The 24,627-nt window shown below is 54.4% G+C and overlaps 8 protein-coding genes across 8 annotated transcripts; 2 read left to right on the top strand and 6 right to left on the bottom strand.

Moving 5' to 3' along the window:
* Positions 1-305: 305 nt before the first annotated feature.
* On the bottom strand, positions 306-3,583 carry N656DRAFT_777296 (uncharacterized protein). The gene is made up of 2 exons (XM_064814793.1): positions 876-3,583; positions 306-801 (listed from the first exon to the last, which is right to left on the bottom strand). Exons 1-2 carry the CDS (start codon positions 3,378-3,380, stop codon positions 655-657), a joined length of 2,652 nt encoding a protein of 883 aa, XP_064671711.1. The 5' UTR covers positions 3,381-3,583; the 3' UTR covers positions 306-654.
* Positions 3,584-4,606: 1,023 nt separating this feature from the next.
* On the bottom strand, positions 4,607-5,673 carry N656DRAFT_796638 (uncharacterized protein; the record flags this gene model as incomplete). Its single annotated transcript, XM_064817552.1, has 4 exons — positions 4,607-4,733; positions 4,828-4,926; positions 5,045-5,098; positions 5,180-5,673. 4 exons carry the CDS (start codon positions 5,671-5,673, stop codon positions 4,607-4,609), a joined length of 774 nt encoding a protein of 257 aa, XP_064671710.1.
* A 1,744-nt stretch (positions 5,674-7,417) lies between these two features.
* N656DRAFT_788383 (uncharacterized protein) lies at positions 7,418-8,695 on the bottom strand (the record flags this gene model as incomplete). Its single annotated transcript, XM_064816689.1, has 3 exons — positions 7,418-8,095; positions 8,209-8,290; positions 8,394-8,695. 3 exons carry the CDS (start codon positions 8,693-8,695, stop codon positions 7,418-7,420), a joined length of 1,062 nt encoding a protein of 353 aa, XP_064671709.1.
* A 924-nt stretch (positions 8,696-9,619) lies between these two features.
* N656DRAFT_573525 (uncharacterized protein) lies at positions 9,620-11,715 on the bottom strand. Its single transcript, XM_064810143.1, has 3 exons — positions 11,449-11,715; positions 10,769-11,352; positions 9,620-10,634 (listed from the first exon to the last, which is right to left on the bottom strand). The coding sequence occupies exons 1-3, from the start codon at positions 11,461-11,463 to the stop codon at positions 9,821-9,823; spliced, it is 1,413 nt and encodes a 470-aa protein (XP_064671708.1). The 5' UTR covers positions 11,464-11,715; the 3' UTR covers positions 9,620-9,820.
* Positions 11,716-15,813: 4,098 nt separating this feature from the next.
* On the top strand, positions 15,814-16,589 carry N656DRAFT_767155 (uncharacterized protein; the record flags this gene model as incomplete). Its single annotated transcript, XM_064813537.1, has 2 exons — positions 15,814-15,909; positions 16,083-16,589. The coding sequence occupies 2 exons, from the start codon at positions 15,814-15,816 to the stop codon at positions 16,587-16,589; spliced, it is 603 nt and encodes a 200-aa protein (XP_064671707.1).
* Positions 16,590-17,803: 1,214 nt separating this feature from the next.
* On the top strand, positions 17,804-18,285 carry N656DRAFT_706236 (uncharacterized protein; the record flags this gene model as incomplete). Its single annotated transcript, XM_064811339.1, has 3 exons — positions 17,804-17,854; positions 17,924-18,051; positions 18,141-18,285. The coding sequence occupies 3 exons, from the start codon at positions 17,804-17,806 to the stop codon at positions 18,283-18,285; spliced, it is 324 nt and encodes a 107-aa protein (XP_064671706.1).
* A 614-nt stretch (positions 18,286-18,899) lies between these two features.
* On the bottom strand, positions 18,900-21,019 carry N656DRAFT_728260 (uncharacterized protein; the record flags this gene model as incomplete). The annotated part of the gene is made up of 5 exons (XM_064812595.1): positions 20,473-21,019; positions 20,347-20,399; positions 19,538-20,296; positions 19,066-19,479; positions 18,900-19,005 (listed from the first exon to the last, which is right to left on the bottom strand). Coding segments are annotated over exons 1-5 (1,695 nt in total), but the record flags the coding sequence as incomplete, so codon positions are not given.
* Positions 21,020-21,962: 943 nt separating this feature from the next.
* On the bottom strand, positions 21,963-24,453 carry N656DRAFT_796632 (SPOC domain-like protein; the record flags this gene model as incomplete). Its single annotated transcript, XM_064817551.1, has 7 exons — positions 21,963-21,974; positions 22,031-22,500; positions 22,557-22,768; positions 22,816-23,213; positions 23,271-23,789; positions 23,850-23,910; positions 23,960-24,453. 7 exons carry the CDS (start codon positions 24,451-24,453, stop codon positions 21,963-21,965), a joined length of 2,166 nt encoding a protein of 721 aa, XP_064671704.1.
* Positions 24,454-24,627: the final 174 nt, after the last annotated feature.

Genomic DNA, 24,627 nt, shown 5'->3' with positions numbered 1-24,627 from the left:
AATTCGACTTTAGGGAGTTAGTTCGCAGCTGCTGGGTGCGGGTGTGGACACAGATTTAGGCTTGAAGGGTTCCTGCTTCTGCTGTAACGTCAGAAACTAGCCCATCCTATCGTGCAATTGGCTCTGGTGGTCTGGTCACTCAGAACATACGCAATGATTACGTCGTGTCTGGCTGATGCAGGAACGCCGACCTCGGGCCGCGCTTGGCTCGTCGATCCGTGGAGCAACGGAGCCGGCTGTGTCCGGGGGATCCGCTGCCGGCCGCATACTACGGGCATACCAGAGTGCCGGGACACGGTAACGTAGTACAGTAAGATACGGTAGTACAGTACAGAATGTGTACATACATACAATACATAGGCCCTTTGCAGGATAAACATCTCTGCCTCTTGAAGCGTCTTGTGCCTCTCCCACCTGCCTACCAAATAAAAGCAAATCCACGCCGCGCAATTGCCGGACTGATCTCAGACCACCCCTAGAGATCCCATAAAGTAAGAAGGCACGTAGAATAAAACGAGCAACACCCCGCTGAACCATCCCACACCTCAACCCACCCTGTAACCATACCTACCCATACCCATACCCATACATATACATATACCCATACATAATCTAGACATCAAACCCATAATCACCTTCTCGAAAGGAAGAATGTCAAGCCTTCACACCACGAGCGCTAACTTCTCCCTTCTCGCCAATATTCAGCAAGACCCTACAATCAGGGCAGTACCATTTTGTCGTGCGCGCCGGTATGTCCGAGAGGCCCACACACTCGAGATGGAACCACTCTTGCTTGCAGTTCTGTAAATGAGTCCAGTCAGTCAGTCATCCACCACCGCATCCTCCGACAAGAGCAAGAAAAGAAAGCAACTCACATCAACATTATCACACTGAATCATAGTCCCAAAACTGACCCGGTTGCACAAGCAGTACCTGGGTTCGTCCGGGTCGATGATATTGCCCTCATCGTCAACCTCCACCTCCAGCACTTCCGCCCCAGCCCCGGCCCCGACTCCGGATGCAGCAGTGGAGCTCGTAGCAGCAGCAGCAGCAGCACTGCTACTCGCAGCAGACGCGCCGGAACCGGCCCGCCTGCCTCCTGCGCCCGCGGCTCTCTTCTTTCTGGGCGCGGCCTTGCGCATGCCCACGGCGCTGTTCCCACCGCTGTTGGTGCGGCTGATGATGCCCGGCGCGGGTCTCTTAGTCCGCTTGCCGGACGTACGGGCGGCAGCGCCTGCAGCTGGGGCGCCTGATGCGGTTGTTGTGGAGGCCGACTGCTCCGGCGCAGGGGTGTTGCGGGCGGTGCTAGCGCGCCGGGGACGGTCTGCGGCAAGCGATGGCTGCGGTTCCTGGCTGGTGGCCTTGCCGCGGGATGCGGGGCGGCGGGTCGTCACGGTTGTGGTCGTGGTAGCCGAGGAGGCCGAGGTGGGCGCGGGTGCGGCGGACGGAACGGATATAGCTGCTCCTGCCGCGTCAGGCTCCGGTTTGGGAGCTACCTCTGGGCTTGTTGAGCGAGAGGTGAGTGTGGCGGGGATTGGTAGTGCGGTTTGCTGCTGCGCGCGCGCTGCTTGGGACAGACGCGTCTCCCTAGCCGGAGGAAGGATTGGGGTCGTCGACTTCTTGGGGGAGAGCACTGGGGGAGGGATGGGCGTTTCGGTTGGCGGGAGTTTGACAGGTGGAATGTTGTTTGCGCCGCCAGCGATGCTGCTGGCGGGTGACGTTGCCGACGTGCCCGATTTGGCCGTAATAGATTGGTCTTGGCCTTGTATCGGCAGGGGGATCGGCGTGGTGGAGTGAACAATGCCGGCGGTCGACAAACGCTGAGCGTGGGGTGCCGGAGTCTCTTGGGAACTGATTTGCGAGGCGCCAGGGGTTAGAATTGGCGGCGGGACCGGGGTCTCGGTCTTTGTACGCTTGAACTGAGGTCGCTGGGCTTGGGCCGCAGCCCCTTCGGTCTTCTCGACATCAGTGTCGGGGGCGGAATCGCGTTTGCGCTTCCTCTGGGCCTTTGCTCTGGCGGTCGTTCTGGCGGATTGGTCCTGGACGTTGTTGGCCGGAGTAGCATCAGACATGAGCGTCTTCGCAATCGCGTCGAATCTCCTAGCGGATTCCTCGGCTTCCTCGGCGGCCATCTTGGCCAGAAGCTCCCGCTTGAGTTTCTTGGCCTCGTTTAGCTTCATGCCGCGATTGCTCAGGTTCTTTTCATCTGACTCCAGGGCCTCTAATGTCAGCGCTCCGAGGGGCATCCGTTTCTCGCCCGTGTCTGGATCAAGGGTGGGTACCGGCATCTGGCCCTCAAAGACTCTCCCTTCCGCTTCGGCCTTCTGCTTTGCCGCCCTGAAGGCATCCACACCCCGCCCGAGTGCACTCAGCTCCCGCGCCACCATGGTGTCACTAGGGATCCAAGCCGCATTCTTCTTCATGCGCTTCCTGAGCCTAGCAAGTTCATATGCAGTGAGCTGGCCCCATGGGGCATCTGAACTGCCAATTACAGCATTGTCTGGCGGGGGAGCCAGTTGCGCCATGGCAGCGCTCGTCGACAATCCAGCAGCCGGAGGGTTGGGTGGTGGCACAGAGCTTCTCGGGCGAGGTGTCCTACCGGGCTTCGGAGTCTTGGTCGCTTTCACCACCTTAATACGCGCCTGGGGCGCGGGTGTAACCCTGTTGGATGACTTCTCGACTTGGTCCTCTTCCTCCTCGGAACTGCTCTCGCTGGTTGAAAGATATGCATCATAGTTCAGCTCGTAGGGCGCGAGTACCTCCCCCGGCACTGTTATCCTCGGAACCGGTGGTCTGCGGACCCGCTGGCCATCGGCACGCACTGCTATCTTTGGCGCCCGCGACAACTGTGGTGACTTGGTTGTCACTGGGCTCTTCTGCTCCTCGGCCGCGGGATAGTTCTCCAGCATCGTGTCGAGTTTGGACAGGATGGTCTTGGCGCGAGAATAATGACGGTTCACAATCTCGGTCATGCGCTGGGCCTCGGCGAGTGAGTAGACGCGCGTGTTCAGGGCCTGGTGTAGGTTCTCCGAGATGTCCCCCCGCAGGTCGACGGGCTTGGTCCTCTCGGCTGGGGGGATGCTGGGAAGCTGGCCCCAGAGGGTTGTCAGCTCGTGGATTCTATCTGAGGAGTCGAGATAGGTCTGGTCCAGCTTCCCAATCAAGGTTAGAGAGCGCGTCATGTCGGCGGGCAGGTATTCGGTGAAGTCGAGGAAGTCGGAAACGGTGGCCTGCGCATCGGGGTCGACGCGTAGATCGAGAGGATTGAGGGGGTTGTTGAGGGGTCCGATGGTTGAAATGGCCTGCTCGATCGAGGGCGCAGCCTGACGGGGCGAGATGGCCTCGTCCATGTCTGGGCGCACAACCTCTGCCGACGCCATACTGTTGTCCTCTGCTTGGCTGGGTTTGCCTGCTCTTTCCCTGGTTGGCTGACCGTGTTGACGCCTCGCAGCCTTCAGCACAGTTTCTGCTAGATACAGGCGCAGAAGCAGGCTGTAAGCCCTACCCGCTTAGGGCTTTGTGTTGTCGATGATGAAGCCGCGTGGAACACCACGTTCTGACTTGTAGACGATGGATGTTGAACACGACGGTGGCCCAAGCGCGTGGGGAGCTCAAAAGGATGTGCAAAAGAAGTTTAGCGCAGAGCTGAAGAAGGTTAGCGCAAAAATAAATGCAGCTTAGCGTGGCTCACGGTACAAAATATTGTCCGTGCGTGCCCCATTAAGCACGTGGATGGCGCATCTGCAGAAAAGAAATCACGCTAAGCAGTTTGGAGCCAGGAAGCTGAGAGCTGGGTCCAATCAGAGAAGTTTGGCTTCTCCAGCCTGAACTCCACTGATCTCCACGTCCCACGGTTTACTGTTATCGCTTACTGCCCACCCTTATCTATGTATCCCCAAGTCCATCACTCTCCACTACTGCCTCGACACTTTTGATCACAGGACGGCTACCTAGTGAGTACCTACGCTGGTCTCGCTTTACATGATTCGAGGCTCATCCCATCGTGGTAATTCTGCATCGGGACTTATGTCAGAACAGCAGCGAAAGAATCGTCTTCAAAAGAACAAGTCGGAGGTAGGCACTCCCGATCGGACTATCTGTCTCTGTTGTCTATCGGACTCGGGCTATTTGGTTGAAGCCCTTAGCACCACTGATGGCGCTGTCAAAAGTCTATCTAAATTGAAGCTACAATCGTCAACTCAAAGCTGTGTACGGAGTACCAATGGCGTGGAATTGTTTCCAACCACAAATGCCCATTTCCCCCCGCGATATTGTGTGAAAGAGGGAGAGAAGAAATGTCAAGCGTCCAGTCTGCTGATCCAGGAACCGTCCGTATAATGGCCGAAAAGAAGCCAGAAGGAAAACCACCGAAATGGAGCCAAAAAGAAAAACCGAAGGAGATGAAATGAAGCAATGCAAATTCATACAACCCCGTGATACCTATATGACCCCAAAACCAATCATGCCTTTCAATCGTACTCCATCCACCAAAACAGGTGCCCAAACCAAGACCAACACACCAACCAAACCGAAAATGGGAATATGCAGAACCAAACCCACAGCCGAATATCAATCCTTCTAACCCCAAGAAGATAAAACACATCCTTCACTGCACATAGCTATTCCTTTGAACCAGTTTCGCACCATGCACCGTTTCGCCCTGCTCGGCCTCGTACCAGGACTCGTCGCCCACAGTAGTGAGAGATGCGTACGCCGTGAGCGTCTTGCACTTTCTGTGTTGCATATTCGAGTCAGCCGCCGTCTAGATCTCCTCGAGATGAGAGAACATTGACGTTGTTCCACTGCACTATTATTAGTAAAACTTACAAATACCCGTTGATGGTCAGGTTACCCCAGACTTCCAGATCCCCCTGCACCTCGAGCGAGCCATTGATCTTTAGCTTGCCAAAGATCTTGACCTTGTCCCTGTAAGGCCTAGTCAGTAAAAATCTTCCCCTCTAGAGCTCATAACCTCTCATTCAAATCCATCACCGAGGATAGAGCAGGAAAGGTTGGGGAAGAGGTGAAAAAGGAGTCAACTCACATGCAAAGAACACTCCCATTAATCTTGACATTCCCAAACGACTTGAGCTTGCCGCTACAGCAGCAGAAAAGTCAGTACACATTCAACAAGGCCACCTAACCAAATAGATAGATATAAAGAGGGGCGGAAACGAACCTGCAAGTCAAACTGCCACTAACCCCGAGATCACCATACGCCTCAATCCGGTCCCGCACGACGAAGTCACCCCCAGAGAAGCTGATGGACGCCATCGACTTGACTGACCCGTCCACCTCCATCGGCCCGCGCAGGTCGAGCGCATTGTCCGACTTGATGCTCTTCTTCTTCTTGACAGCCACCGACGACGACTGCTGGGCCGACGTCGAGGATGAGCCGCCGGCGTTGGAGGTGGTGCCGCTTGTGGTGTAGTAACCCATCATGGGCTGGTCAAAGGTCATGATCTGTTCGTACTCGTACATTGTTGTTTGGGGTAGTGGTGTTGATGCTGAGGAAGGAGGTTGGGGAGAGGGTGCGGACGTCGTGTTGGTTGATGGCGCTGTTGTCGTAGGAGTAGCTGGATTGGTGGGAGTTGGAGCTGTTGCTGGCGATGTCGTCGATGTCGATGGTGTGTCCTCGGTCGTCAGAACCGCAGGCTGTCCGCCCTTTTTCATGTCTTCGAGTTGGAGACAGGCCGTCCCAATGTGACATCAACGGTTCTGTTATATGACTTGATCGAGCAGGTCGATTGCACGCGTACGGCATGCCCGTCATGCTCGATGCCCCCACCAACACCCAACTACAAATAGAGAATGGCAAGAGGCTGAGGTTGAGGATGTGAGTACCGGGTTCCGGTGGGTCGAGTTGGCCATACGGAAGGGCGATGTTCGGGAAGCTATATAGAAAGCGGCAACCTCTCGAGATGATGGACACACAGGCCCGAGATACAAGCCCTGCAAGGTTCACCAAAGGCGTGGGCCTAGGTGTGTCCTAGGGCTCTACCACACCCCCACCTCCTCTCTTCAAGGTCGCCTTCAACGGTCCGTGGAAGTTGCCCTAAGGACTAGTCAGTAAACGTTGAGAAACCACCAAGCTAGGACCGATTCTCGTTTCTGCCTGTGGGCACTGACCGGAAGAGTCCATGAGAGCCCCATCCCTACAGAATATGAGTCGTGTCTCGCTTGTCATTGCCATTTCCTTGCCAGGGTCAATGAGCAACAGTTTCTCAAGCTCGCGGCAGGGTGAGATCACGCGGCTCACAACCCTCCATGCAAAACTGCAAAAGCGATATGCAACCATCTCTCTCCTACGGAACCCCTGGTCGCCCGTTGAGTAGCTGCCCTGGTGGGGAACCGAACAGAAGGGGGCATCCCGGCTCCGTTTTACACTACTGACCATGGCGGTGGGAAGCGACTTAGACGCAGATGGTGAGGACATGTCCAAAAGCGTCAGAGCGCGGCTCTATGCTTTTGGAGGTTTGCCATGAAATGTAATTGGTCATCGGGGCGACCAGGGGAAGGGGCGCAGCGTGTGCTATTAGATGTTTTCTTCCGTACAGGCGCAGCAAAATAAAGTCGCTTTGTCGCAGCCGCTCAATAGTAGTTGAGACCACTGCTTCCGCGCCTTTCTCTAGCTTCAGAAACGTGTCCAAGAAGGGTTGAGGCCGCCCGGCCGTTTACGAGCCGGTGGAGACTGTATTTCAACGGCGTCCGAGACCGGTACGAAATGAGGTCCGTATTGTTCCCCTGTCATTCGCCCATCCGGGCCGGTGCTGCCCGCTAACAGGATAAGGCGCAGCGCGGCTGAAAGCTGCCAAGTCACGTCTTTTCCGTATAGTCACATCCGCCCACCGTTTTCTTTCTCACCTCGCGACTACTGCTTCATCAGAAAACCGTTTCCCTGAACCCCTTTCCCCTTGCTCTCATCACAGGGCAAAAAAGCCTTACCATGCCTTGTTGGGTCATATCCTTCGTCTCAGCTGGCGCCTTGGCATGGGGTCGCTACCTGATCTGCGGGTTGCCATCATTGCCGCAGACGCGCGCCATGTGCACTGGAAGATTTTGTATGCGAACCGGCGGCTGATGCAAGCAGCCGAAGCAATCAGCACCCGCGCTCGGGTTCCACGAAGACACTGTCCACTGCTGCGATGCCACCGAATCAAGCCACAGCTGCTACCAACGCCGCAGTTGAGGGAGCAATGGGGATGGTGTGCCTTTTAATATGGATGCCCGGCCCACGCGCGATCCGGTGGCCAAGGTGTCCAACGTTCTTGCAAGTTGCATCTGTTTGTCTATCCACAACGTCATCCGGAAGTCAACAATTCACCGGTGCCAGGGATCGACGCAAACGCGTCGTCCCGGTGATCGTCATCCGGCACACATCCGACACGCAGTGACACCCACCCTCAGACCAGGCAGCTCATATCCCCCCTACATATCTCAACATGAGACCAGTCACAAGGGCAGCAATGAGCCATATGCTGCTGTATACCACTGCGCCGTACGGCTCGACACCCTTGATTGCCATTGCGGTATCCAGGAATGTGCCAACAGCCGTGAACAGCATGGCCACGGCTGTCCGGCGGAGGGACACTTTGGTCTGGGTAGAATACCCCCACAGGTTCCACACAACGGTCTGCCAGAGAGTGGCGTTGGCGGGATCGAATTCGGCATTTTTCTGATCTTGTGGCGTCGGCCCAGTTGTGACAAGTGGAGTGAAGATGAAGGTGCGCGCAGCTAGCCCCAACAACAAGCTGAACGCCTGGCTTATCGGGCTGCCGAAGCCGAGCATAGTGGCATCCGTTGCAGGCCGGATGGTGGGGATGCCGTTAAAGTACAGTACCATTGCATCGGGAAGGAAAGTGCGGCTTGCCAGGAACAAAACGACACTGTAGACGAGTGCCGGCTGGAGGGCAGTAAGCAGTTGGATTCCTCTGTCGACGACGATTTCCCGGTTGGGGATGCCAGGAGCGGCTGAGTGGGCGCCAGAAAGTTGCCGCAGGAGGAAGAAGGGTAAGAAGGTCGATGCGACATGGACCGCGAGGTAAGCGCCGGCGGTCACGGCACGAATTCCGTAGAAGACGGACAGGAGAAGTGTCTGGCCATGCTAGTCAGTAAGCTGCGCCCCTGCCATGTACAGAGAGGACAATCTCGGAATGGGTTGAGACGCTGGGATCCGAAGTGGAGAAGGACAAGCGGGACGGGACTTACTGCAGGACCACGCGAGAGGAAGGCAAGAGCTGCAAGATCGTAGCCATCGTAGTCGCCGAGCCAGCCCAGGGCTAAACCAAATCTGCCATGCCACTGATGGTTAGCGTCTCAAAGCTGAAGGTCAGCCCTGCCTCAGCCCTCAGCCCGAGATGAGGTAATGGAGCGAGGGATCAGCAGACACATACAATTCCCAAGCGATTAAGATGGACGTCTCGGTTCTAGAGGTTGCTGGTCTGGCAATGTCGGCCAGCTCGTTCTGCGTCCAGTAATCCAGGAATGTGGTCCCGAGCGAAGACAGCGCGAAACTTAGGATGACCACCAACAAAAACCGGGCGGGATCTGGCAGACGCGCACGCTTCGATAGTGGCAACTTCGTTTCCAACGACTCGGGGCGCCCGGCGGTAGCTGTGAGTGCAGACGATCCGGCGGCAGTCCCGTCAACGGCGGCGGTGAGCGCGTCAGCCGCCGCCTCTTTTACTCGCCTCATTGCGGATTTGGGAATAGGAAACCAGACTGATGGAACCGCAGTAATACAGATGCAGGCGCCACCGTGTCGGGCTGCAACGTGTGATCGATCTAGCTAAGCAATCTTGATATTCTCGGGACGGAACAGAAGAAATGTGAGTTGGGAAGAGACAGGAGAATGAGAGTTCTGTTTCGGCGCGTGTAGGTTTGGCGTTGGGTTGGGTAGCTGCAGAGTGTTGGGTGTTTGTGAAACTGATCTTCACGAAAGGTACGGCGGCAGGTAGGTAAGCATCCAGTGTGGGGGAGGGATCGGCCGTCTTGGAGAGGATCTGGTGGAGTGGTGACGTCTGTTTGCGGTTGCTGGGAAATGGTACCTTAACCCCGCAACGCACCATCAGTCTACCAGACAACCTCAACGTAGACCGTAAACGGAGTCAAAACAATCTCGAATGCCGTGCCAGGAGAATGGCTACGAGACGCCACAGATAGGTATATTTTTATACTTTGCGCCCTCGACCCCTTACCGGTCAGTACTTGGATTGCGAATATGGACATCAAATACCTATAGTTATCCTGCCTTACCAGCGGTATGTATTGTACAGTACTTACCTCGTCCTGGACGCGGCGTCATTTACAATGAGTTACCCCATCTGAAAGCTGTCAAAGGGGCTATAACCGGCCTGACTGACACTGCAGAAATCGCCCCTCCTGTGTCCTCACTGTCCCAACATTGCCAATACCTTTGAAGTACCCAGGCAGTTCCCTCAAGCCAGAGCATCGCAGGTAATTTCCCGTTTTTGGATCCCGGTCTCACATGGAGCAAAACCAGCGAACTAGGGCAATGTCATAGTCAATTGCCCTCCTGAGATTCTGTCACAGTCGAAAAGTCCGGGGCTATCGCTCAACGCTCGCACACGGCCCTCACTTTAACCTCGTGGAGCTGACTGCGCCCCGTTCCTATCGGCCGGGGCGAGGCGCTCCACTCTTCGGTGCCAAGGGCCGTCGGCGGAGCGACCCCATCCAGACGCCGGGCATACAGTACAGGTATACAAAAGAAATCGCAATCCATCATCCATATCATAACCTTAGCAGCTATAGCTTATGCACCGCTTCCCCACCAGGGAGGAAGCCCGAGAAGCGCGACGTCTCATTCCTCCATTCTCCCAAAAACGCCGTCGTCATCTTCATCGCTTCGGGCGCGGGACCGCAAGAAGTCGTCGTCGTCGTCATCCATGACGCTCTCAGCGCTCTCTTCCATCTTGGCGTCGACCCGCCGCATCTCGCCGCGGGTAAAGCTTTCCGGTGCCCTGCTGGGGTAGCTGTTGATAAAGCTTGTGCCGGACAAGATACCCTGATCAAGATATTGCGCGGGAAGAGGCGGAACCGGAGGAGCATCAGCTGGCAGATGGACCGTTCGAGAGCCCCCGTTGCTTCCGAAGCTGCAACTGAGCAGCTCAACAGCTGCGGCGAGCTCACGGTCATCCTGTCCTGTCATGTTCTTCCCGGACGACGTCGGCCTCTGGTCCTGACTGAATTGTCGGAAATGCCCGAACCCTGAGGTGTTTGGAACACTCCCAGCAGCCGAAGAAGCATATGGCGCAGTCTGGTACGACCGCGAAAATCCCTGGCCGTAGTTGTACCTGTGGCCAAAGCTCCGATAAGACGCATTGTCAGCATTGATGGCATCCAGGTGCGGGGGTGGCGTTGTATCAGCCGAACTGCGGTCCTGCTGTTCCGAGTATCCGCTTGCCGAGGGGGATGCCGAATCTCGGTCACTGTGGAAATCCCTAGCCGAGTCAGGGGGTGTGGTGACGGTGTTGGTGGCCTTGGTAGTGTCGGCATTACTCTTTGCGCTGCTGTTCATGGCGACCAAAACCGAGGCAGCCTCCAGCAATTGAACCTGCTGATGCTTGGAGATCAAGAGCTTGGATGTATAGGACCACTCGGGAGTGTGCTCCCACCTGTCGGGCAGACAAGTCAACACAAGGGTCTTCAAGCGGCACACTCGAGGATCCACGGCCGGTGTGGGGCTTCCAGCTCCGCGCTCAGAAACCACGTGGTGGGAGAGGGTAGGGAAAGGAAAATGGGCACAAACAAATGCTTGGTCAAGCAGCTGCTATGCTTGTATCCCTTCCCGCACTTCTCGCAGCGAAGTTCCGGGCGGTTGCTCTTCCGACCCCCTTCCTTAACAAGAGGCTGGCCATCACTGGCTCTCCTCACGTGAGCTTTTTGAAAGGCCGACTCTGCGTCGTCTCCTGACATGTCATTGAGCTCGTCGTCAATAGCGCTGTCTTGCACGCCGCCCGCTCCTGCTGGCGTCACAAATTTGCGGGTCGGTAAACTAGCCGGAGGAGACGGCAGACTACCGACAACAGCCGATCGCGAGAGGCCATTCTTGGAAACAGTGTTCCGACGAGAGTTGACGGCAATCGGGAGGGGCATGGGCATATCGCCGGATTCCTGGAGGGCGGCTGCCACCGCTGCTACATTTGCACCCGTGTTGGTCATGCTCTTGCGGCGAGTGACGCGGTGGGTACCGTTCAGCGTGCTGCCGATGATGGAGTACGAGTTATTTCGGGAGTGGGCCTGCCGGGTGAGAGACAGGCCGCCGGGTATGGAATTGGAGGACATGGACGGCCGATGGGTCAGCGGTCGCGAGGTTTGTTGTATATCCTGCGACTCGGGCCCATGTGTTAGCATTGCTTGCCAGCTTCACAAAGGGTAGGGGGAGCGTCGAAGCCATAGCCGCCGAGGGGTCAGTAGTGTGAAGTCTACCTTGAAAGACGCCATTGCCGACAGCGGTGCAGGAATACAACTGGCCGCGCGGCTCTTACACAATTCTGTCCCTATCCAAAAAGGTTGACTGTCCAAAAAAAAAAAAAAAAAAGCTCAAGCTGCCACAGGGCAGATTGCTATGTCCGTTGATCGTGTTCGCGGTTATTGGGGCCCCTTTGTGTTGGGGAAGCAGCAGCTAAAGTCGACAAGTTAAAAGCGCGGGGGATCACCAATAATTTCGGGCTTTTGCTAGGGTATGTATGTATTGTACAGCCGGGGTAAGGTGATTCTTGGCCAGTCAGGTCGGGAGGCAGACTCAGGAAGAACTCAACAGCAACAATTGGATTGAAGGAAGGAAGGGTCAGCGGCATGAAGGAAAAAAAATTAGGGATTGTCGAGCAAAGATCTGAGTGGCTGTGCCGCTGTCTCGACAATGTGTGAAAGAGAGAATGACTTGTCGAGAGGAATGAATTGGAATTGCGGGTCACGGTAAGTTGCTGCGGTTTGGAGAGGCGTGGCATGGGACGAAACAGGCCAGGTCAACACAAGACTCGTTGCAGGGGGACAGAAAAGTTAACCAGGATCCAAACAGGCACAGCTCGTGACGCCGAGCTCGTTGGTAAGCTATTGTATTGTACCTTGCCATTCGTAACAAGCAGAATGGTGGGAATGCAAGTCTGGTCATTTGGCCCGCACCACGATATGGAGGTGGGAAACCGGGCGGTACTAGGCCTACCTGGTGGTCAAGACCTGCCCATGACCCTGGCAAGTATCTCACCTGGGAAGTTAGTCGGACCAGGTACCTCACTTGGCTCGTGCTCGAAAGGCCACAGTGACACCGGATTGTACACCTCGGTATTGTGATACAGTTCACCTGCCTGACTAAATGCAGCGGCGTGTGTCTGGGGCGGTGTTTGAGTGGACAGACCTGCCGCAAGCTGCGTGGCGTTTATCTAAGGAGTCTAGGTATGTATGCATAGGTACTGTGGAAAAGCCGTCCCAGGACAGTTATTCCGAGGGGAGGTAAGTCAATAAAAAAGGCTGGCTCTCCTGACTTGGTCCCCTGCCTCTATGCGTGTAACAGTTCGGCGGCAGGAGAAGGAAGCTGGCTGATTGGCGCAGATATGAAAAAGGTGTGTAGTGATTTGGCTATGGCTCGTCCTCCTCGCTTTCTCATTCACCCTTTGTTGGTTCAGGGCTTTGTCATAGTCTTCGAGCATTTGCCTGCACATAACGAGTTTCAATCAATTGAACTTAATACACTAGGTACTGCACTGAGGTAGTAATGCAATGGGCCGAGATGCGAGGTTACAGGTTTGCGTACCTGAAAAAGTTATGAACTCTGCCGAACAAAGGCATGTTGCCACTCTCTAACGATACCGGGTGACAGTCCCAAGCCCGTATGACTAGAGAATGCATTGCTTCTAGCAGACAGCAAAGTCAGGTCACAAGCCCAGGCAATACTGAAATACCTATCGATATATAACCCGAGATAGCAGGTATCCATAATGACTCAATGCCCAATGGTTTGAACAAGTCAACAGAATGCTTGTCTCTGAACCCCGGCGTCCATGGCAGAAACGGATGGCTGGATTGCAATCGGACAGCTTGGAAACCAGCTCATCGTTCATTTCCAATGCCTTCCAATAATGTACCTTCATGCAGTGCCTCAAACCTGCCTTTGATGAATATCTGTAGAGCCCCTCTACCGCAGCTCTACCCCGCCTGCCGTGTTCCCCATTCGGAATCGCTCTTCCTTACACGCGAACCACAGCAGGAGGGGCAAGCTGGGTCTCCACCCGCCATAACTGCCCCATCAACGCTAGCTGTGGAGTTGTGGTGCAAGGGAAGACACAGGCTGATCGCAACGAGGTGGGCGAGGTGATGCCAGGTACTAAGACTGAAGATGCTTTTCCAGGCCCAAATAGGACGATCACCCACTTTCGACTTGAACGATCGATAGACTTCAAGATCTATGGGGATAATGAGTCAAGTTATGGTGCCAAAACGCTTTGGTATCCACTAGGTAGTCAGGTATGTACATACATACACACGGCAGCTACTTTAACTCTGTCCAGATAGAGCTGTTAAGAAAAGGACGGTCTTTGTTACACCCGGATGCCCGATTTGTATGTAAACAGTTCCTCCTGGGTAAAAAGAGATGCGAGTACACTCTTAGAGAACCTTAATACCGCCAACTGGTGGCAGTGACGAAATTGGACAATACATTCGTGCAATCCAATCTAGCAGCCACAGTGCAACTCACCAATAGCATTGGAGCAATAGAGCCCCTCACTCACTTTTTGACAGGCTTAACTGTAGGAGCATTCACCTCTTGATGGTTTTCGTCCGGGCCAATCGTGCTAGATAACGGTCTCTCAGGTGGTGGGCACTCTGACTTCTGGCTCTGGCCCAAATTGTTGGGCCAGAGCGGCCACGATACCATTTACCAATGGAATTAATAACGGGCCCTGCGACAAGCCCCCACAGATGTTCTCCCCTGGCTAGCATCAGGAGGAAGAGTCTGATCGATATCGTGTACACGTATTGTACTGTGTAAGCCCTTAAGACTGGAGACCTGCAAGGTCAAGCCTCACAACGTGGCTGCTCCGATGCCAGGGCGTTCTGGGCCACTCACGTCTACTGTAGCCCCAGACGACGTCTCCTCTGATGTGGTCAGTTCTCGGCCTATAGGTTTTCACTTACAAACAGCTTGTTGCACATGGAAGTCAACGAACTCGTCCTCGTAGTCCCAGCAATATAATGCATACGTTATCTCCGTGTTTCCAGCTGAAGGCACTGCGAGCAGTATGATTTGATCAACTTCGTTTCACATCATAGCTTGCGCACCACTGCATTTTGCCGGCCCCTTCAAGTTTTCAACGCTCAATGTCCGTACTAGTACTACCTATACGTAGACTCCTCCCCTCGTCGAACCTGTCTTCGTTGGATACTATTTTTCAGCAACCTGGAAAAGCAGTGACAGTGAGGGAAGAAAAAGGATGGTCCCATGACACAGGCCTCGTGGCTTGCTGGCCAGCAGATGTTCCTTTGAAAGACGGAAAGCAGGAGAAGCGGATGACGTTGGAACAGAATCCACCTGACCAAGAAAATAAGTTGGATAATCCAGAGTCTGTATGAAAAGGACAGGAAGGGAAAGAAGTTGTGAATTATTCTTGTTGGGCGAATTGATTCAGTGCGCAGCTGCGTTCAAACAGCCCGGCAGAACTGTACGGAGTACTTGTATGAAGCCTGGTATTAACTACAGTGTCAAATACAGTGCATTACACCCAGTTTGGCCAGATCTTCGATTCAAGTTGCGTTGCAATGCCGAAGCCCCCGGTTGACGGTGCGCAAGCTCTGGGGATGCAAGTATCGACAGGGCGCCTTTCCTTTCTTTTCGAGCTTCCCATGATCTTCAACTGATCGAAGTGAGAATATTAATAGCAACGTTCCACGTGAGATGAAGGAGGATCAACACTGCTCCAGCCAGCCCTATGTATCTACACTACGCCGGGTTCGGTTACACAACCCCTACATTTTCTTCGGATCCAATGGGCTCTTTCTGAATTCTTGCAAGCACTAATTTTCCATAATTGTGAAATACATTTTCGTCAACCTCTTTCTACTTTTACCGTCACTACATTAGAGGATATAGTCAACTCAAATTCGGCGATACCGCTTGCTGACGTGTTGTATGCAGACCGCCTCTCAGATGGGCCCAACCCGAACCCTTCGTGGCGTTAATGAACACGATGTTTACGTGGGCCGAATATCGGATTGACGGCGTCACCGAAGGATTATTTTTCTCGATCCGGCTACCACGATTCCGGCTTGAGGATCGGTGAACCCAGCGACTGCCAGGGGCACATTTTTGGAAGAAGGCACCGTCCGAAGCACCGTTTCGATAGAAATTTCTGTTTCGCTACAACTCAAACAGCCTCTCAACTACTACGAAGGTACCGGTGACGTGATCTCACAATTGAAGTATGTACAAGAGTCCTTGGACTCCGAGTCGCACTCACAGTCTTAGTGTGTACAATACAATATGATAAACTGAGCGAATTTCTTCAACCGTCTCGTCACAAGCATCCCGCCACACTGGTAACTGGACCTGCATGAGTGCTCGTAGGTCTTGGCGAGGCATGAACAAATTACTCAAAACCCAAGACGTAGCTGATAAGCAAGTGGTGATGCTGATAAGGACTGGGGACGTTGGACAACCACATTCGTACATGTACAGGCAGTTAATGAATATCATCTAGCACATCCGCCATCCCTTTCAGTCGTAGGTCAGTTCAATCTTATACCTTGGCCATCGTAAATCTCAAGCGTCTCGATCCCTACACACCAGCCGCTCCCGCCATGTCCTCAGACGTTTTCCGCAAAGTGGGCCGGGGCGGCGCCGGCAATTTCTACAGTAAGAAGGATATTGAAGAAGCCGAGAAAGCGACCAGTGCTGTATGTACGCCAAAGTCCAACAATTACACCCGCCCCATTCCTTTCCACCTACATGGATGCATTCCCCCACCTCAAGAAACCATCAACCATACCGTAGCTAACTTCGACTCCTCCCCGTCTTTGGGGAATGAACAATTAAACCAAAGCTTGACCTCGAAGCTCAAAAAAGCCAGGCAGCCCCGCCGCTGAACGGCCCGGGAGCAGGGGCAGAAGCCGGTGCCAGCGGCAGCGGCAGCACCGTACCGAGCTACGCTCGCGGGGGACGCGGGGGTGCGGGCAACTTTGTCTTCCGTGGCGGCCCATCAACAGCATCAGCGGCGCCATCGGCACCAACAACAGGAGGTGAATCAGCCTCCTCCCCCTCCTCCGGACCGCTGTCCCCGGATACAGCGCAGCAAGAGCTCCTGGCCGCCGCCGAGGCGGAGCGTACCCGAGTAGCCATCGCGGCGAGCATAGCCGCCAAGACCCGGACCGGAGGGTTGAGCGGGCGGGGCGGGGCGGGTAATTGGACGGGAGGGGGAGGCGCTGGGGGAAGCAGTGGCAGTGATAACGATGGGGAGCAGGGCCCGGCGGCGGCGGAGGAATTGGAGTTGAAGGTCTTGAGGGAGGTCGAAGATGGGCTTGCTTTCCCTGGGAGGGTGTATCATGCCCCTGGAGCCAGGGGTGATACTGCTGCATGAGGGAGGAAGGGAATGGGGGGGGTTGTTTTGGGCTTGGGGTTTTGAGAAAGGTGATTTGGATCTGGTCTGTCGCCGGATCTGAATATGAGGTTTGGCTGGTTACTAAGTCCAGATCGGCTAGCAGGGTGGTGGGCCGGTAGCATAGGATTGTGTTTCGCGGTAAGGCAGAGGGAGAGGGCCTGCCAAGGTTCGCTTGTGACAGGTTTTCTGGGGGATGTCTCGTGGCTCATGGTTCACTATCCACGTCTGGTTCTGGAAGCTGGCTGTTGTGTACTCGAGACTGTAAATGAGGGAAGGTGTCGATTTGTGCGACCGGTGTGTTTGTTTACATCAGAGAGACGGGTGGCTAGTTACCCCTTTTCCCCAACTGAATGACCCTGGATGCGTTTCCAGTTCTGGCAGTAACTGCTGTTCAGCAAGTTATTTCTGCTCAGGACATACCTTGCCTTAGACACTCAGAGGTGCAAGACATCGCTCGCGTAAGTACCTAGATCCGGATTGTAGGTTGTGTAGGGAGCATGGACTGGGTTGGTGGCTGCTTCGACTTCCATGTGCGAGCACCAGGCAGGCCAGCTGCGTCAAGAGTGGCAGTAGAAAGCCGGCATGCTCCCATGTTGCGGTTCGAGCAACCATTCTGGGGTCCTCTGAGAGTGTCGATTGAGAATCCGCGCTCACAACTTCTTCGCTTAGTTTTAGTCGATTTGGCTAGTTGAGCAATGAGGAATGGCGGTGGGAGTGTCCGCATCCAGGCCATCACTCGAGCGATATGCAGGGGTTATCACGTCTCTAGCCAATTCGGTGATGCTCAATATTCATCCCTCTAAAGCACCGAAGGCGACAGAATTGCAATCGAAATACTTTGTAGTTGGAATGTAGTTGATTGCAAGGTGGCGTCGTGATTACTCCAAGATGTGCTTGTGTACCAGGTGGAAATTGGAGATGTAATTTTACAATGGAATACTCATGACGAAGTATGCTGTACTGTATGTAACATTACCGTCCGGCCCGGCCATAACCGTACGTTACCCGCAGCGGCAAATCCCGACCCGGACTCCAACCCGACAGAAAAGTTCCATAGTCTAGCCACTCGTCTAGAATCGCAACACATCCTGTCATCAACAGCGTCACCACCATTGACAGCTTTCCGAAACATTCCCAGGCCGACGACAACCCATTTCCCCCCATCGATATCTCAAACAACCCGACCGAGAAACATGGCCTCAACATTAGCGATCGGCGCCGGCGTCGCGGTTGCCGCCTTCCTCGTACGAGCCCAATCTACCCCGTTCCCATTAACCTAGACACACGCTAACCACGACAATCCATGAACACAGGGCAGAGCCGGCCTTGTAGCCTGGCGGCGCTCGCGCGGTGGCGTGGGCGCCCTCGGCAAGGCCTTTTACAAGGGCGGGTTCGAGCCGCGCATGACGCGGCGCGAGGCGGCGCTTATCCTGTCGTTGAAGTAAGTCCATGATCCTACCCTCGCCTATTACCCAGAGAGGCATGTGGGAAACGGGAGGGATATTGATACTGACGATTGTGACAACACAGCGAGAGCGGCCTGACCAAAGAGAAAGTGCGCAAGGCCCACCGCACGCTCATGCTCCTCAACCACCCCGACAGGGGCGGCAGCCCGTACTTGGCGACGAAGGTCAACGAAGCCAAGGAGTTCTTGGAGAAGAATGCTTCTTCATGAGTTGGAGAATCCCCAGGTTCATTACTACGAGGAAGGGTTAAAGGAGAGAGGGCGACGGGCGAAACGGCAAATCGAGCCGTTGCGGACGTTGCCTGGGCATAGGGCAGTTCGCCGATTCCGATATCTGGCGAAACCTAACATCCTACGCTATCGTCGGTAGTAACTAGGTCCGGCATGTACAAAATTGGCGCACAAAGAACATCATAGCAACGGCGTTGGGGATTTGGGTCGAGATAGGTTTGGCTTGAGGGCGGTTTGGCTTTAATCACATCTTGTTTCAGCAGGGCAGGGTCTGATGGCTGTAATAGTGCGGGTTCCCTATCTACCTATCGGTCTGGATCTGAGGAACCCTGCTGTCCGCGGAGAATTCGCAATACGCTGCCTAGGCAGATGACTCTCCTCTAAATATACTACACATGATGAGCAAAAGCTCAAGTGCTGTAGGCACGACCCTTCGGATACAACCCTGAGACGCAAGATCATTTAACACCATTTCCGTGACTTCCGAGTCCCCAGCCCGCAACATTGACTGGTGAAGTTCAGTTGACTGTGCTCTGGCGCATCTCGTCGTTGCCGAAAAATCGTCGTCACTAGCCCTGGCTGCCATTGTTCGCAAGGTCGAAAAGGCCGAGAGCATCTCCGCCATCAGTCTCCTCGCCGCCACTGGACCATCCTTCTTTCTCCCTCTCCTTCGCCATGAACTCGGCAAACGGAATGTGGCTGCGAGCAGTTGGTCAGCAAACTTCTCTCCGCAGCAAGCCATCAGAACAATAAACTCACTCCATAGGCTCGTTGCGAGCTTTCTCGGCTTTTGCGATGCTCTTCAGGCGCTTATCCACAGCCAAGCCGATCATGGCGCGCAGCGTGTAGACAGCGTCGTTGCCGCCATTGTGAAGATTCTCGTAGTGGATATCCAGATACTTCAGGACGGTCTCGAGGGCTCTTCCATTGAGGTCCTGGGTCGCATATTGGTGCATCTCCTTGGTGTCCACGACGTCCAGAACATTCATGGCATCGGTGATGTTGTATTTCACCGAGCTCTGGAGATACTTGATATCGGCGCTGCGCTCGTGGAAAACGAGGACCACGTGGCGCGGCTTGACGGTGCCGTCAGCGGGGTCGACCAAGGTTGCCTTGTCAATCAGCTGCTGGAGAATCGAGGGGATTGTGGCCACCTTGGCCCACTCGCTCGTCCTGATTCAATATCGTCAGCATACGACTCACTTTCCCTGCTTGAGGTGGCGGGACAAACCCAAAGTTGAAGCTCTTAGCGCAGCTTGGGACAAACTGGCCGTTCATAGCCCACCTGTTCTCCTCAATGCGGATGTGACGAGCGCGGATGAGCGGGAACCAGTTCTTGCCGCCGTCGCCTGGCGCAACAGATCTGATATCGTTCGTATCAAGCATAGCTATGCCGACTTCGGTGAGGACAGAGTGGTCTTTTTCCCATGCCTCGGTATCAATGGCCACGAATAACACCGAGTTCTCTGGCTCATGAACCATGGGAGAGTGAAAATCAATAGTCGGGCGAACGCCATCCGCAACAGTCGACTCAGGCGAAAGCTTCTTACGGAGACCGAGGTAACGCTGGACTCGCTTGACGGACTTGCCCCAGGTTTTGTGGAGTGTGACCCGTTTCCTCCTTTTGTTATCCGACTTGGAGGGCTGATGAAGCTTTCTCTTCTTGGCATTCTGAACAACATAGAGGTGGCTCATAAACTCCTTCTTGCCAAGCTCGGTCGCGTTGCCCACATCGTCTTCGGGCTTGGGCGCCGGGATAGCCGCACACAGAGATTTGAAGCACTCGGCGCTGTTTGAGCGACCCAAGAAGCGCGGCCGGGGGCTGTTACCGAGACCGAACGACATCTTGAAGTCCCCATGGTTCGGACCCGGCGGGATAGTCAACTCGGTTTCGAGCTTGGCGTTGATCGCGTGCAAGAGATCCTCGAACTGGTAAGTTGGCACAAATATAGCGGGATTACCCAACTTCTCAGGATGATGGAGATAGTATCTACTTGCTGTCAGTACAGGCAATGTGTGAAGATAGAACTAACGGCTTACAGATCCCAGACTCGGTCCTCATGAATACCGTCCAGGGTAAAGAACGGTGCAGCCTATGGGAAGAGTTAACAAAGGCTGCCTCGTGCTTTTCTCTTCCTCTTGTGATGGATTCCTGAGCCTACTTACTCGGCGGCTGTTTTTCTTGCCAACGAACATGGTCGGGTAGCCCTCAACGAGGTCCCACGACACGAAGATATCTCCATCGGCGGACAAATCACCCATGGCGAGGCCAGTCTCCGGCCAGACGACATTGTTCAGAGCAAGCGACGTCTCACCCTCGTGGCCACCATCATCCTCGTTATTCGAGGCTTGGCCATTCTCTTGATCGGCTTCCTCCTCAGCGGCTTCGACTTCGACGGAGAGCCAGGCGGAGCGATCGAAGCGAGCCCATGCCTCAGTATCGCCCGCGTAAGTGCACAGACTGTGGAGGAACTCATCGTCGTCCAGGGCAGCCGTCTCAGCGACAGCCTTGTCTTCTATGGCTGGCATCTTCAAGGACAGATGCACGTAACCAGCTTGAAAGGCTCAAGATGAACGACATTAGAGGAGGGTCGAAGTCTGCGCCGGCTTTCTGGCCAAAGAAAGAAAACAAAGTAGGGTAGAGTTTTCACAGAAGTGGCCGGAAGGATGAAGCAGAGGTGTGGGAAAATTCTCGCCGGCCACTACCCCTCGTCGACGGGACCCGCATCGCCGACTAAGCGGCAGGAAAGATGGTGACAGTGCCTTATCCTGTCGATGTATGCTCATCAAGTAATCATACGGTCCAGTGAGGCTTCAGAATACGCACTCGACGCTCGGCGGCCGCTATCGACACTGTCAAACATATATACGGGCCATTAGAAAATCACAAACTCACCTGAGGTTGATCCGGTTGACGCAATTCAGTCACTGGCTCTTTCCTTTAGCATAGTGGTCAATGGTGTTTTGTCTCGCAAACGGTTACCTACGTAGGGGATAGGCGGTAAGCAAACAGAAAAAAAGGGGGAATTGGGAAAACAATTGTTGAAGGATGTGCAAGGGTTCACAAACACACTAGCTTCAAAGCATTCAGGGATAGGAAAAGAAAAAAACATGAGCAGGGATGACGAAACACCTTTATCAGACGGCCACAACTGAAAACACATAGAGAACAACTTACGATGGGAACTGTTCACATATATCATGACAGTTTGTATCATGGGCGGCGCCAAGACATGTAGTGTTAGGTTGTTATTTGCGATCACATACGGTCAGCCAAATGCGGATGCCGAACCGCAGGCCTCACCACACTTGACTCGACGGCAGAAAGAAGATCGGCCGCAATGGGCACCGAAATGAGTTACGCCGATGAATTCGAAGCATCAAAGCATCCCGTCCTCTAGCGCCATGGAAGGAGGCAACTTATGTAGCTGCCTTCAACATGATGAGATGAGACGCATGTGTTTTTAGCTCTGTCAGGAACGACCCGCACAGCATGCCCAATATTGGTAGACCTCCAAGGGACCAGTTTCTAGGTACCTCATAGTACCTTCCTTGCAATGCGGGATGTGTAGAGAGCTACTTCCACTCTCACTTCATGGGGTCGCTATCTCCCGATAGTGCAAGTGCAAGTCAAACAGAAACAAACTGTCGACAGATCATCTCGCAAACTAGCCAAACCGTCAGCAAATCCCCAGTCACAAACCCGCAAGAAATAGAAACTTACCGCCTTCGCCTCCTCTTCTGTCACTTCGGATGCCCCGGACTCACTTTGCGTAATCAGGCCCAGATGGCCCCCTACAATATACTTGAACCACATCTCTCTGCGGTCCCCGTTCAGTTCCCCGCTCAAGAGACTCTTCTTCAGCGCCGTCAGGAACTTGTTGTACAGCGCTGGGAACTCGAGGCTGATGAGCTCTTCCCGCATAACAAGCAGATTCTCCGCCGCCCGGGCGTAGAGGAGGTCTGCAAAACTGTCCTGGATGAGCTTGCAGATGATTTCACCCATCTGCTTGACAGCCTTTTCGACTGTGGCATCGTCCGTCGCAGTTGCTAGGGTCTGCTTGAACTCGGGTATCGAGTTCTCCATGGAAATATTGGTGCGTTTTCTCTCGCCCAGGAGGGAGTCCACGTCAAGCCCGGATAGCGGCTTGACAGCCTCCTTTCTGCCGCGCCTACCTTGGGCCTTGGCAGGTACTGTATCTGCCGTGTTAGCTAGCCGTAACGCTCAAGAAGCTGCTTAGGGGGCGTACCCTTCTTGACCTCAGCGGCGTCAATCAGTGCTTCTATATCCGGTTTTGCCTTGTCTATCAGCTTCTCAGGAGGCTTGGAGTAGCGGAGCAGAATTTCGGCCGGCGGCTCAAGAGGTGCTTCTGGATCCACAGCACGCGCACGGATTGCTTGGTTTATGCGGTGAATAACTGGATTGTACGAGTCGTCAATTGGCGCATACTCTGCCGGTTTCCTGCACTAGTGTCAACGCGAGCTAGGAAGATGGACTGTAACACATACCCCTCCTCGTCTTCGCCAAAATTAGAGAGATCCATGGAATCGACAAAGTCGCTCATCGCCTGCTTCAAGTCGTCCGAAGGGAGTAGCCGGTGTTCCTTGAGGATACTGCCGGTGACGGTGAGCACCTTGTCTAGCGGAGGAAACTGGTAGCTGCGGACGTCTTCAGCGAACGGCAGGGGAACGTCGTAGAGACATTCAAACTCGTCCTCAATTCCGGGGTTCGGCTTAAGCAGGAGAATTTGCGGCTGAGCCAAGTCCTTCTGCACGTATCTCGCTACGGCATAGGACTCAAGCTCATGGAGGGCGTGAATGAATGCTGAGAGTGCCAGCTCCGCCTGCTCGTTGTGTTTTTGGGCTACGATGATACCAGTCTCACCCATATTAATAAAGGGATCGTACTAAGTGCCATAAGTCGTCAATATTTGATAAGCGGAATCGAGGAAGGAGGGGCTTACGCTGCTGAATGGTACAAAACCGAGGATCGTAAACGATTTTTTAGTCTCCAACTTCGTGATTGACATATCCGACTCACTGAAGGGTACAACGGTCCGGCCATACTGGTAGCCTTTTGCGAGGTCATCGAAGTCAACGTCCCGTTTGCCGCCGGGGGCATCGGGATCATTGACCTTGTAGCTGCGCATATACTTCACGCCGGAGAACTCGGTGCCCCCCATTTCGACGTCGCCATCAATTGTTTGGGACTGTGATGGTACGCCATAGTCGGGGCCGATGACCACGGTGCTTGCTGGAGGTGGGACGGCACGCTTCGTCTTGAAGTACCGCTCGACATGGATGCTTATAGCGCTCTCGTATTTGCTAGGGTCTCCAAGTGTGAGAGGGCCATCATAAGCCTTGAAGGGTCTCACGGGCTTGATGCGCGGAACTGCCAACTCCTCGACAGCCTGCGCCATTGTTCCGAACACGCCATTCTTGCACTGATCAACTAGCTTCCGCAGGATGTTCTCGTTTTTCGCCTGCCCAGAATCAGCAGTGCTCGCAAGGAGGCGACAGCGCAGCCTCTCACGTCAGCTTACCTTCAGCGACGATTTATCCTCCTCCTTAAAGCCGTAATCGGGATCGTCGAAGTCAACTCCACTGAGAGGGTTAGAAATCGTTGGTCGGCGGTGGCATTGACACAACTCACATAACCACCAACTCGATGTTGACGTCGTTGAGCCGCTCTGCAACCTCTTCGGAAGAGTCATCATCGATTGGTGACTCGCCGTTCGTCACGAGGATAATCTTCCGGTGGTATTTGAGCTTTTTGGTAAACTCTTCGATCATGGAAACGGCAACCACAATTGCCGAGATTGCGTCTCCTCCGGAGCTGTAGGATGGCTGGATACTCGACCGCAACTCCCGAAGCGAGCTCATAGTCATGGGACCAATGTCCTGGAGCACGGATATATGCTCGTAGCCCTCTAGCCCTTCGCGGTCCTGGGCGTTGTTGGTCTCCTCGGTGTTGAGGCCCACAACGCCGACCGTCCACGTCTTGCGGCTGGCAGCGACAGTAGTTGTAATCTTGTCCCAGACATATCGCATACCAAAATCAAGGTCAGACTCCTTACGACCATTGTGGCAATCGGCCATCGACTCGCCCAGGTCGACGATGTAAACTGTCGCTTCTTTGTCCGCCATTGCTGCAATTGGCCTCGTCCTCTGTCTGCAGTTGCAACCAGCGACTATGGAAACCAATCAAGGTGCCCGTCCAAGGCAGACAACCGTGGCGGTTGCTGATATATGTTTCGTTCCGGATGGCATAGTCTATCAATGAGTCCCAGGCAGCACCTCGAGACTAACGCGCTTGAGGGA

Source organism: Canariomyces notabilis (assembly GCF_033297395.1).
Source record: "Canariomyces notabilis strain CBS 508.74 unplaced genomic scaffold N656scaffold_6, whole genome shotgun sequence".
Taxonomy (NCBI): Eukaryota; Fungi; Ascomycota; class Sordariomycetes; order Sordariales; family Chaetomiaceae; genus Canariomyces; species Canariomyces notabilis.
The sequence above is the reverse complement of the archived record's forward strand: the minus strand, read 5'-3'. Positions and strand labels throughout refer to the sequence as shown.

What these genes read in the sequence shown, in the direction of transcription:
- N656DRAFT_777296 (XM_064814793.1), bottom strand. Translation starts at nt 3,380, where the DNA reads ATGGCGTCGGCAGAGGTTGTGCGCCCAGACATGGACGAGGCCATCTCG. An exon ending in TTCAGTGTGATAATGTTGAT is followed by an intron (nt 802 to 875) that starts GTGAGTTGCTTT and finishes ACTCATTTACAG; the next exon opens with AACTGCAAGCAAGAGTGGTT.
- N656DRAFT_573525 (XM_064810143.1), bottom strand. An exon ending in AGCTGCTTGACCAAGCATTT is followed by an intron (nt 10,635 to 10,768) that starts GTTTGTGCCCAT and finishes TCTGCCCGACAG; the next exon opens with GTGGGAGCACACTCCCGAGT.